A 12,679-nucleotide genomic window follows, 5' to 3' on the forward strand; every position below is an offset into this window, starting at 1 on the left:
AGCATACCTGTTTGAGGTTAGAACCTCCTTCTGAGTTTGTAGACCTTTTGGAAGACTTTCTATACTTTCTATATTTTGTAAAACTGGAGCTGTTTTGTAGTCAGTGAAACCTTGTTAAGTAAAAAAGGACCCCTTGCACTTTGTGTTCAGAAAACAATGATCTCTATACCATTGGACTGGTCACAAGTTGCAAGAATATTAGAACACAATTGACACAAAATGAATTCATTAGGAATGGCTTTATTAAGGGTTTTCTTTACCATCTGTCAAAAACAGTTACACAGCTATACTAACTCTCCCAAAACAGCTGCAGAAGAAACTGACCACTGCAAGGTTCTTCTGCATTCAAACTCAGAATACAATATGAAAAAAATGTGTTATATTGGGATAAAATATTGAAAGGACGCTGCAATTGATTAAAGGATTCATACTGTATATTTCAGAAGACTAAGCAAAAATGCAATTAGCAACTCTAATAGTAAAAAAAGATCAAAACACAAAGATGAAAGAACACATCTGTGCATGATGCAGGTTGAACAGTACAAACGTTTGATTGGAAAACACTAAAGTTTTTCATTAAAGTTTGTTTTGACTTATTTTATCCAAAGCAGGGCAGAATTTTTAAAAATTCTGTATCAAAACCCAAAGCATTACCCACAACTAAATTTCTACATATGCGTAATGAAAGCATTTTTTAAAAAAATTGCAGAGTCCTCATTTTAGCTTATCACAAACAAATAAATCAAATATGACATGAAACTTGGGTTTTGTGTTTTCATTTTCTAAATATCACTCCACATGTTGTGTGCTATATGCACAATTAAAATATATGGATGGAAAGAATAATGCTGCTGTTCATTTAATTTCCAGGTAAGACAAGATTACTTTTATAATCAATTCATCAATTTTGTTTATATCTGGGGGGGGGGGAATACAAAATAGCTTTACTTACATGAAAACCACTCAGTGTTCTCTGTTCTGCAGTCAGAAGATAGCAAAATGTCTGGACAATGTTAAAAAAGGAGCATAACACATCACACTTTCTCCAGGGGTAAGATGCTATGAGATAAAGGAAAATGTAAACCTATTACACATAGTAGTTATTGCCATTACTTAAATTGACCAGAATCATGGGAAGTGGATTGTAGCCAAACTGAAATCTTTGGACTGTAATAAGGAGTTAAGTAGCCAAATTTAACATCACAGTTCTGTCTTACTGTTTCAAAAAAGCTGCATTGTCTAATTACAACCAATAGTAAGTATCCCTAGTTCAAACAATACACTAAGCCATAAAGTGGTTTATGTGGTTTGGACTTAGAGCAGTGTTTCTCAACCTTGACACTTTAAGATGTGAGGACTTCAACTCCCAGAATTCCCCAGCTAGCATGGTTAGGTGGAGAATTCTGGAAGTTGAAGTCCATACGTCTTGAAGTTGACAAGGTTGAAAAACACCGACTTAGAGTGCTGAATAAGCAAAAGTAGTGAATGTGTGAATCCAACCACTGCAGTGCAATCCTAGAAAATTCTGAATTATTTTAATTTCTATCTTACCTTTCAGCCCATGGGAAAGAAAACAGTATTTAAATAATGGCTTAGAATAGGGTGTGTGCATGTGAATGTGTGTATGTATATGTGTAAGAAAGAGATCCTGAATTCTAAGCAAAAGCATCTGGTGCTCCCCAACTTAGTGGCCTCCAGATGTGTTAGCACTGCAGTTAAATTTGCATGTCTGAAGACTCTTCATCAATCCATCTAAACATGCAAGCTGGCACAGACGTAGGTCCAAAATCAGTCACATTTTCCTCCCGCTCTCTCTCTCTCTTTGCCTGATGAAGAGTTCTTGAAACTTGAAAGCTTGCAGCAATTTTCTACAGAACCAGTTAGTCTATAAAGATATTGCCTCTCTTGGTGTTGTGTTTGGCAGACAGAGAATAGAGTGCATATATCTGCTTCCACATTCTCTAGCATTTATTTGTAACAAGGAAGAAAGAAAATAACACTGATATTTTTCGGAGGCTAAATGCCAGATTTCTTGGCTCATTATGTAGAAGAGATGAAGAATGCACTGAACAAATGGTACTGCAATTCCTGACCTCCTCCAAATCTATTTTTCTTATTTAAATAAATAACAATAGTCATACACCCAAGAGTTAAGATACCCTATTAAGATTGTATTGAATTCCTAGCACTGCCTAACCAACTCAAACTATGATGTGGAAATCTGTGATCGTTAAAGGGACGCTTAAAGCTCCATTGTTGTAAACACAAAAGGGGATAAAGCAGCATTCAACTCAAATGTGAAGTAAATGACAACCTGCTGCAAATATGCTTTGTTGTACTTTCTTCTCTAAGATTAAAGGAAAGAGGTATAAAGAAGCAAAGTTAAATCTTAACATTAAGTCAACAATGCTTCTTTCAGCTGAGATGATAAGGATCAGAAAATACCAAATAAAAGAAGACTAAGCGCATTACCTTAGAAGGAGCCTTGGGGATTATCTTTACATATACAAATTCTGGAAAACAACCTAAAATATTCTAACTGGCAATTTCTGAAATATAGGATTACCCTGTACTAAGCAATAACCTGGTTGTTTGATTTGGCTTAGGTGATACATGAACTCACACACTGTGGTTTATGTTGTGGGAACCCATCCAATTGTGGTTTATTAAAGAATCATTGTTGAACTATATGAGCACAGCATGCAAATAAGTGTAAACCTGAACCAGCAACTTGCACTGCCGTCTCAGAATCAAACTCTTTCCTTTTCCTAGTATATTTGGACATTTACAGGCCACTTATACAAGAAGAATAAAAGGTAAAGGCTCCCTTGAATCAAGCTGCAAATCTAGTAAGTACATGGATATGGTCCATGTGGTTTCCTTAGCACTTACTGTATGTGGAAATGGTTTGTCACCACCCAAGGGCATCTGCGGGAGGTGGTTGCAACAGTATGATTGAAGTCCTGCCCCTTTTTATGTGCCTAATGGCTTGCATAGAAGGGGGTGGGTTTCAATCACATATTGACTTTTTTGACACACACGCACACACCATGGACACCCTGCCATCACCTTCTTCCTGGATTGTTTCTTTTCAGTTTCTCAGTCTAGCAGATAGCCCCTGGCGATCTCTCCTCAAAGTGCTACCTGGATCTGACCTTCCTTAACTTTTTTCAAGATCATCCAAGACCATGGGGCACCAAGTGGCAGATGAGTTTCTTTCATAGCAGAGGAACAGATGGCAAGAAGCAACTTATAAACCCATAAATCTATGCCATGGGTAGATGATTGAACCTGCTGCTTGGAATTAGACTGTTTCTGTATTGACAAGATCTAATTTCAAGCAAAGATGAAATAGATGACACACAGTTGTTCTGCATTTTCTAAAAACATTGCAGGAAATGCCGAGGGAGGCTACACGCTGCACAATGAAGTCCTAACAGAAATGTTTTTATTCATTTTATTTATATATACATACATACATACATACATACATACATACATACATACATACATTAGGGCAAAAAAGTATTTAGTCAGCCACCAATTGTGCAAGTTCTCCCACTTAAAAAGATGAGAGAGGCCTGTAATTTTCATCATAGGTATACCTCAACTATGAGAGACAAAATGGGGAAAAAAATCCAGAAAATCACATTATCTAATTTTTAAAGGATTTATTTGCAAATCATGGTGGAAAATAAGTATTTGGTCACCTACAAACAAGCAAGATGTCTGGCTCTCACAGACCTGTAACTACTTCTTTAAGAGGCTCCTCTGTCCTCCACTCGTTACCTGTAGTAATGGCACCTGTCTGACCTTGTTATCAGTATAAGAGACACCTGTCCACAACCTCAAACAGTCACACTCCAAACTCCATTATGGCCAAGACCAAAGAGCTGTCGAAGGACACCAGAAACAAAATTGTAGACCTGCACCAGGCTGGGAAGACTGAATCTGCAATAGGCAAGCAGCTTGGTGTGAAGAAATCAACTGTGGGAGCAATAATTAGAAAATGGAAGACATACAAGACCACTGATAATCTCCCTCACAAGATCTCACCCCATGGGGTCAAAATGATCCCAAGAATGGTGAGCAAAAATCCCAGAACCACATGGGGGACCTAGTGAATGACCTGCAGAGAGCTGGGACCAAAGTAACAAAGGCTACCATCAGTAACACACTATGCTGCCAGGGACTCAAATCTTGCGGTGCCAGATGTTTTTAAGTGGGAGAACTTGCACAATTGGTGGCTGACTAAATACTTTTTTTGCTGTACTGTACATATATGTATATATATATTATTTTGTACAACTCAAGGTGGAGTACATAATGCTGCCTCCTCCTGTTTTTCTCACAGCAACAACAACCCTGTGAGGTAGATTGGGCTGAGAGTGACAGCTTCCATAGGACTAGAATTCAGTCTCTCAGTTTCAAGTCCTTCACCTTAACCACGGCACCAAATTGGCTCCCAGAAATAATCCCTAGAAGCATGGCAAATTTCTGACTATACCCTGTTCATTTCTCACGAAGTACCAAGAAGAACCTCTCTCTTTTTGTGAGTGTGCAAAGGAAGAAATAATATAATGTATTAATAGACTGAACAAGGGACAATGAGGGAAAACCCAAAGAAGCCAAGGCCATAGACCTCTGAGCAAGGTGGAGGGTGCAAAAGCAACATGCACAAAGAGGAAACAGAAGAAGTTCCAGGAAAGAAAATAAAGCTGCTTATTAGAAACATGTCCTACTGAAAGCCATAAGAAGTGAAGAGGTGAAAGGCAATACAGTACCTGGAAGGTCAAAGGGAACCAAACAACCACTAGGATAAAGAGATTCCTCCCACATAAACACTGGAGAGTCACCTCAGCCTGCAAGAGGTTAACTGGGATCACAATCACAGAGATTCTGCAATGGCCTTTCCTAATCTGGTTCCCTCTAAATGCATTCACCAACAGCCAGCCAGGCTGTCTGGGAATTCTGGAAGTTGTCTTCCAACAGAACTGGAGGGCATCGGATTAAGAAAAGATGCTCCAGGGCAAAAAAGAGTTGTGCAAGAGAATGATCAACTCTATCAAAAGGAAAGGAGAAGTGTGTACCCAAAGCAGAACTCTGTAATAATACGGCTTGGAAGAGTTTTAATGAAGTACTGAAGTAGGAGCCAGATTGAAAGTGGTGGAATATGAATTAGGAGGAGCAGGTTCTAGGGAGTTTGCAGAAAAATGCAAAAAGGGAAGGTGGGTGGTAATTAGAGGAGGTGGAGGAAGATGCAGTAAATTGTGGTAATTTGAGAATGTGGGAAACAGCAGGCACCATGGATTGCACATTTTAACTAGTGGTAATTGACATAGCAGGTGTTCTGAGTATGGACAACCTCTGTAACCACAGTAAAGCCAGTTTTAAGTTAAAGAGCCATATGAGAGGGAAGCAGGACATCAGTGCATATATTTGCTTTAATAAGCAAAGTGGACAGCAGCATGTTGTATGAATGTACCTAGTAGCTTGCTTGAAATAAGAGGGATAGAGCCTAAACTGGATAATAGTGGGGGAGAGACAGTATAATGCATCATATGGGCATTGCTGAAGACAAGAAAGCACTCATTTTATGAAGTGAGATGAGGAAAGGGTTAAAGTAGGTGTAGGAATAATTAATTTTTCAAAATCAGTTTAGGCTAATTTTATTAAATTTGCACATTGGCTGCAGACATGTACCCCTACTTCGAGCAACTAACTCTTAATAATGTGTTGCCTTGGCTGCTTTATCAATATGACATGTTCCCTTGCAAACTCAGCAAAAGCATTTGCCTTGGGAATCCAGCCAGGTAGCACTTGAAGACTGTTCCAAGCTTGTTCTTAAACAAGCCAGATTTGATTAAGCAAAAATAATTTTATTGAAAAATCCCATTCCGATATATTTGTATTGTGTCTCCTTTTTGCCTATCTTTGCTTCAAGTTAAAAAGCCCCAGGTTGCTCTGTCATCATAAAGGAGCATCTTTAACTCCTTAATTATTTTGGTTGCCATTCTTTATATTTTTTCTATCAGTTTTGGTGACTGGAACAGAGACAGTAGATTTATACAATGGCATTGCTACGCTGACTGTATTATGTTCTGTGTTCTTCATAAAAATGGAATTTGCCATTTTTATAGCAGCTCCAACTTGTGTTGATGTTCTTATTTAAGTATATCCATTGTCATTCCAAGATCCTCTTCCTGATCAATCATAGCCATGCAGATGCCATTAATGAATGGGAAGGTCGGATCCTCTGTCTCAAAATGCCTCAGCCATTCATACTATTTAGAGAGATCTTTCTGAAGTTCTCTGGAATCCCTTTACCTGACTGGATAAACTTTACCTCAGCCCCAAATATTTATAAAAAAACTCAAATGTTAATTTCTAAAATGTTTATATAGTATAGTAAAATTGTTACAGTACTGACATTACTTTCAATACATTATTACACTTCACTAAAATGGTTATAAACACATTAAAATATGAAAGCCTCTTGCTCTCTCTTCTGGGCTACCCTTCCTCACTGGATTCAAACATTCACATTTACCATGCATTTAGTCACACTTGATATATGTGAGTGAGGCCACAGGTACAGAAGTCACATCTTTTTAATACTTATATTGATCTTATGAGAGTGGCACGTTTGATCATATATTAAGCTGAAGGCACTGCATACAAACCTGGACCTTGAGGGACCCCAGATGAAACAAATGATTGTCTCTATGCTCAGTGAATAGCTGTCTGGACAGTGTAGGACCACAATATGAGCAAGAACTAGTAATTCACCATTGTCAGTTAACTTACAGATGGTTCAATCAGCCTAACAAGCCAACGGTTAATTCCTCCTGTGGGTTCTGCTTTCCAGGAGGGGCCTGAATCCCTTCTCATGGGGTTCTTCCAGTCTCCTTCTCTGCCACAGATTTCATTGGTTCCCCCCTCCCCTTCCTACGTTACCATGGTGATCTCAACAAAGACCTTCCTAGGACTCTGGGACAGAGATGCAAGCAATGGGACCAGCATCACAAAGACTCTAGTACATCCTCTGAAAGTAGCTACAGCAGCCATAAAATTGCCATGTGAGTTAGCAGGCAGGGGATAAAAGGAGTGTTTTGTTTGGGAGAAACGTGAACCAGAGGTCACTTTGGGTTTGGGGTCCCATGGCAGACAGTGGGGAGGGAAGAAAAGTTCCATACGAACTGTGTTTAACAAGTTTCCTTTCTATTACTATAACAACATGAATATCTGTAGACCCTGCGTAATATATTTTTTTTAAATGATGTACATGCTGTATTAGGGATTCTGCCTTTGTAACAATTATGTGAAGGTAATCCCTGTTTTTAGCTCACTACCTGCAGGGAATAAAAATGGGAGAGTTCAGCAATTACTGATTGCAGCCTAAACATATTTTTGAATATATTTGGTTACAGTGATTATACAGCACATTTTGCACTTATCAACTCAGGGGTTTACTCTTGCATTTTAAAACATGTGTAAGATGTGTCTGGTATTGTCAGGATTCCCAAAACAATAGCTGAAAACTAATTACTGAAAATCCATGGAATATTTCTGGGATTGCCAGTGTTCCTACGCAATGTCAAAGATATTGTAACTTAGCATGTCGCGTGAACCTTATAGCACCTTACATATTTACTATAGCATAAACCATGGGCAGGCAGCCTTTTGGTATTTGCAGCTTTAGGGAAACCCCCAAAAGAGGTTGCAGTTTATCTACCCCTTTCATAAATTTTATAACCCAACAGGCTCAGGAAGGGATGACATTGTGAGATAAAAGTATAGACAGCATGTCGGAATGCAACAATAAACAGTGAAGTCAGAGGGATATAAAATGCATATATATAACATTCATAGTGCCTATTTACAAAACAGTTTTTAGGCATGATACTGACATTGTTAAGGTGATTAAGATGTTTTGGTGTCTTTGTTTAGTTCAGCAGGATTATCTGTTGGTAACTGCTTCTATGAATTCTTGTCAGCTTGTCCTTGTGACTTCAGTGATAGTATCTGCTCATCTTATCCCCGGTCAGCTTCTTTTCTGATTGCCTTCGATTGTTCCAGGCCATAGGATCTTCACCAATGACTCTTGCTTTTGTATTACGTGCCCAAAATATTTAAGCTTTAGCTTTATTCTTAGTGCATCCAATGCTTTTACTTACTCTAGTAATGAATTATGTGTTATGGTCTAAAGTATTCTCAACAATTTTCTCCAGCACCACAGTTCAGGAGCTTCCATCTTTCTTCATTCAAATACTCCAGATTTCATAGCTGCGACAACTAGAAAAACCAACCCCTTGACTGGGTACCGTGGTTAATGAGATGTCCCTGCAGTTTAATATTTTGTCTAAACCTGCCATGACATATGTCTTTTTATTTCATGGCTACTGAGAGAATCTCTGAATTTTTGAACCTGGGAACATAAAGTCTTCTGCTTTTTCACCTGTTTGTATTGGCCTTGCCTGTTGATACAATATTAGGTGGTTGTTACTGTTTTAATGAACAGCCCTGCTTTTGAACAATTTTCTTTCATCTTCAACAAGAGGTTTTTCTCTCTTCCCACCATCAATGCAGTATTATCAACGTATCTGAGGTAGTTGATATTTCTCTCAGCAGTTTGAATTCCAACTTCTATTACTTCTAGGCCAGTATTTTTCAATATATATTCTGCATGTACATTTAAAAAGGTAACAATATACAACTGTAGCACACTCCTTTCCCAATTCTGAAACATTTCATTGATCCCTATTTTCTTTTAAGTACCAGTTCCTGATCAACATATTGTTTAATAGGCAGATGAAATAGCCAAGTACCCCTATGTTTTTAAGAGCTAGCCAGAAGTTGTTGTGGTTTTGTAAATAGTCTTTGTGTAATAAGTGAAGCAAAAATACAGGTAGTGCTCAACTTACAACCATTCATTTAACAACCATTCAAAGTTATAACAGTGATGAAAAAAGGGATTTATGACCGGTCCTTGCATTAATGACTGTTGCAGCATCCCCATGGTCATGTGATCAAAATTTGGGTGCTTGGCAACCGGCATGTATTTACAATGGTTGCAGCATCCTGGGGTCACATGATCACAATTTGTGACCTTCCCGGGGGCCTTCTGGCAAGCAAAATCAATGGAGAAAGCCGGATTCACTTAATGACTGTGGCAAAAAAGGTTGCAAAATTGGGCACAATTCACTTAACGATCACATCACTTAGTGATGGAAGTTCCGGTCCTAATTGTGGTTGTAAGTTGAGGACTACCTATAGACATATTTTAAGAGCTCCATTGCCTCTTCCATTTCCCATCAGATGTTAGCAATTTGATCCCAGGGTCCCTATCTTTTCTGAATCTAGCTTGTACATTTAGCAATTCTCATTCTTTCTATGATTGAAATCTGGATTGCAAAATCTTGAGCATTATCTTGCTAACATGTGAGATGATTGTGTGATAGAAAAACAGTTGCTATTTAATTAGTGGGAAATAGTGTTAAACCTCTTAAGGAATTCTAGCTCATATATTGGGGGGTTGGGCTAGAAGATCTCCAAGGTCCCTTCCAACCATATGATTCTGGGGTTCTGTGTTTTTCAGGGAAATCAATTCTGATATAGAATTCTCCATCCTACTCTGGGAAACCTGGGAAAGAAATATACGTAAACAATAACAACATTGGGAATGGGGTCATATGAATTTTTTAAAAAGGAATCCATAATTAGAAATTGGCAGCTGCCTACAAATATTCAGAGACCTTTCTTGCCAAGCTTACATTAATGGTATATTCTGGGTTTTGATTTTCCTGGATTTCTTTCCAAAGGTTTTGCAGACCTAGAGTATTTTGTTCTGATCCATTCCTTAGTGAAATTATTTCTAGAGCATCTTAGCCCAATTTAGCAGTTCTAGATTTGATGGAGTAAAATCTCCACAATTCCATGGAACTGTGCAAAGTGGAACTTGTAGCACCCATAATATATCCAGAGGACCATAGATAGGGGGTAAGCATGCTCTGATCAAGAGGAAAATTATACTGAAAATAGAGAATTACAGAATGCACAGTAGGGAAGCATGAACTTTTAAGCATGCTTCTTTACAAATGTAAGATAGGAGAGTGACTATAAGAAGACTATACATTCATCAGACTGCAACATCTGTCAAGAAGCTAACAACTGAAGTTCCCTGTCAAGTGTAGAATTACTTGGTGGGGGGTTCTGATATGCTAGGGTATAATAGCTAAAATGGCACCATGACTATAGTATAGTATTGGTAAGAGCATGAAAAGTAGGTTTTCCATACATGGCTCCCTCCATATATGTGAGTGCTACAATTCCCAAAATTTGTTGGAAGGGTGCTGGCTAAGAACTATGTAGCTCCAGCTCCAAAACGTCTGAGGGACACTAGGTTGAAGAAGGCTAGAATACCTGGATTGGCAGTAAAGTCACACATTTCATGGTTCTTTTTTATCCAAGGGAAGGAAATGCAAGCCCTCCTTTGAAGGCTGAAGAAGAACAGCAAAGAGAAGAAGATGAAGATGGTCCTAACAAATATGACCCACAGGAGGAAGGAATTAAGAAACCCTTCATCACCAAGGTCAGCATGATGTTCTACCCTGGGAGAGGAAGCAAAAGTGAGGATACCTTCTCAACTGTTTCCTCACATTCCAAAATCTTTAAATTGAGGTAAGCATTGTCCACATACTGATTCTTTCAGAGCATTCATAGCACTAATCAGTGATGTGTTTCTAATCAGTAATGTTGAAAAGCAGGGATCTTTTGTTATCAGTAAGCTTATCTTATCAGTGTGGGTTCACCCATTGCACTAAGCTGTGGTTTGTTTTAGTTATACTTTGTTGAATAACCACAGTTGGATAACATTATATTGCACTCAGCCAGAAACTGGTTTACAAGCTACAGAGACTGGGTTCACACAATAACCCATGCTCCAGACTAAACCTTGTTATAGCTTAGTGTATGTAATAAGCTTTAGCTTTGTCTGCTACAGAAACCTGTTCCTTCTGGTGGGTAAAAAAAAAGTCATTCGAATTGCTGCTAAATGTTAGTTTTTATTTTTTGGTTTGTATAAAATTTATAGGATCTCACCTGTCAGGTTTAAAAAAAAAACATATTCCTATGCTTTTTTGCATAAAAGGAGGAATTTATAGGACTATATGATGAGGTACATTTGCAAATATAGCTCTTCTGTGCAATGATTTAAAGGAACAGAAGCGCTGTCCTCATTTATACTTTTCCACCCTAATGAAAGTGGACAACAACTGACTGGCCCAAGCTTGCTCTTAGAAGCTTAATTTCTTTCCTTTGTAGAGGGTTAAGTTGAGAAAGACGTCTGTTCTTCTGAAGGATGTTTGCACCAGAATAGGGCTGGCAAAACTTCAGATGACCGGCAAAGGGATCAATGCTTCTGTATTGCTCTTCAGCCATCTAGAGGCTGCCCAGATTTTTGCAGCCTAGATCTGGTTATCCTAGGGAAAAAGGCTAATTCTTTCCTTTTTAATTCCTCCCCCCTCCCCCTTTCTGTTGATCCAGCAGCCAAAGTTGCATGTCTTCTCTTCCCTGCTCATTCTTTTTCCCCATGGCAACCAAAATATATCAAGAGAAAACAAAATCACTACATGGGTGATTGATGAGATGATGTGGAAGGAATGGGAGACAGGTGGAGACAGGTAGAGGAAGTAGGGAGCCTTTGAGGAGCCCAGAAACTATAGAACTGCTGTTTGCTGGAGCCCCAAAGGCTGACCCTGGTGGGAGGTGGGAGGAAAGAGAAAGAGCAGGCTGTTGAAGAGAGCTAAGAATAGCAGGCGAGCTATAATTAATCCAACATATGGGAGACCAGGGAGGAATGTCTTGATGCACGTACACGAACATACACAGAGAAGATATGGATATATACACACACAGACGCACACACACAAGTTGGTTGGGAAGAGATATGACCAACCATAAGAGTTCACACATTCATACCAACATGGAATTAGGGGTGCAGACCCCAAAATAAGCTAAGCCAATTAGCCTGCTTAATGCTCTGCCAACTTATCCAGTCCTGCCTGCCTTTTACCTAAGATCACAAGCTAATTCTATCATATAAACTTGAAATAACTTAAAATTGCAGCTACTTTGGGTTTGCATGATTCAGATAGCTTTAGACAAATCTTTGGCTCAGTTAAGAGGCTACACCAGACAGATGTGGGAATGTGTGTACTCTTGCTAACCAGGCTGGTTGATGAGTGTGTTGTGTGAGTACAGGTTTATATCCAGCTTCCTGCTTAACAAAAGCCTTGTTTGGCTTTTGAGGAGCCTGTTCCGTCAGAGATGATCTCTCAGGAGCATTGCCACAGTAGCTGTGTGGGGCCTGAAGCCAGTGGTTGTCTGGGTCAGGCCAGCTCTTTTCTCCTTGCAAGGGCTCCTCCTGTGTGGAACTGGTAGTTGCAAAGCGAAAGACAGGTTGCTCTTGGAACTGTAATTGTAGGGGACTGGCAGCACCTGGTGACCACAGCTGATCCCGAAAAGGGAGGAGGGGAGAGCAGGATCAGATCTGATTAGTACTGGGATAGGAGGCCACCAGGATATCCCAAGGCTGTCATCTAGGCTTGGGAATAAAAAAATCCCATGAAAAGGCAATAGCAAGCCATTTCTGTACTGTTGCCAAAAAAATTGGCAGGAA

The 12,679-nt window shown here is 39.1% G+C and overlaps 1 protein-coding gene across 1 annotated transcript in view; it reads left to right on the forward strand.

Moving 5' to 3' along the window:
• The window catches only part of LMNTD2 (lamin tail domain containing 2), a 100,938-nt gene that overhangs the window by 45,179 nt on the left and 43,080 nt on the right, over window positions 1-12,679 (forward strand). Inside the window, exon 3 of the mRNA XM_088145100.1 lies at window positions 10,471-10,680. Within this exon, the coding sequence (XP_088001226.1) occupies window positions 10,471-10,680 (210 nt within the window). The remainder of the gene's footprint in view (window positions 1-10,470; window positions 10,681-12,679) is intronic.

The sequence above is a fragment of the Python bivittatus genome, unplaced genomic scaffold (assembly GCF_059951505.1).
Source record: "Python bivittatus isolate LINGU-HERP-01145 unplaced genomic scaffold, Pbiv_v1 ctg000480_np1212, whole genome shotgun sequence".
In the NCBI taxonomy this organism is placed as follows: domain Eukaryota; kingdom Metazoa; phylum Chordata; class Lepidosauria; order Squamata; family Pythonidae; genus Python; species Python bivittatus.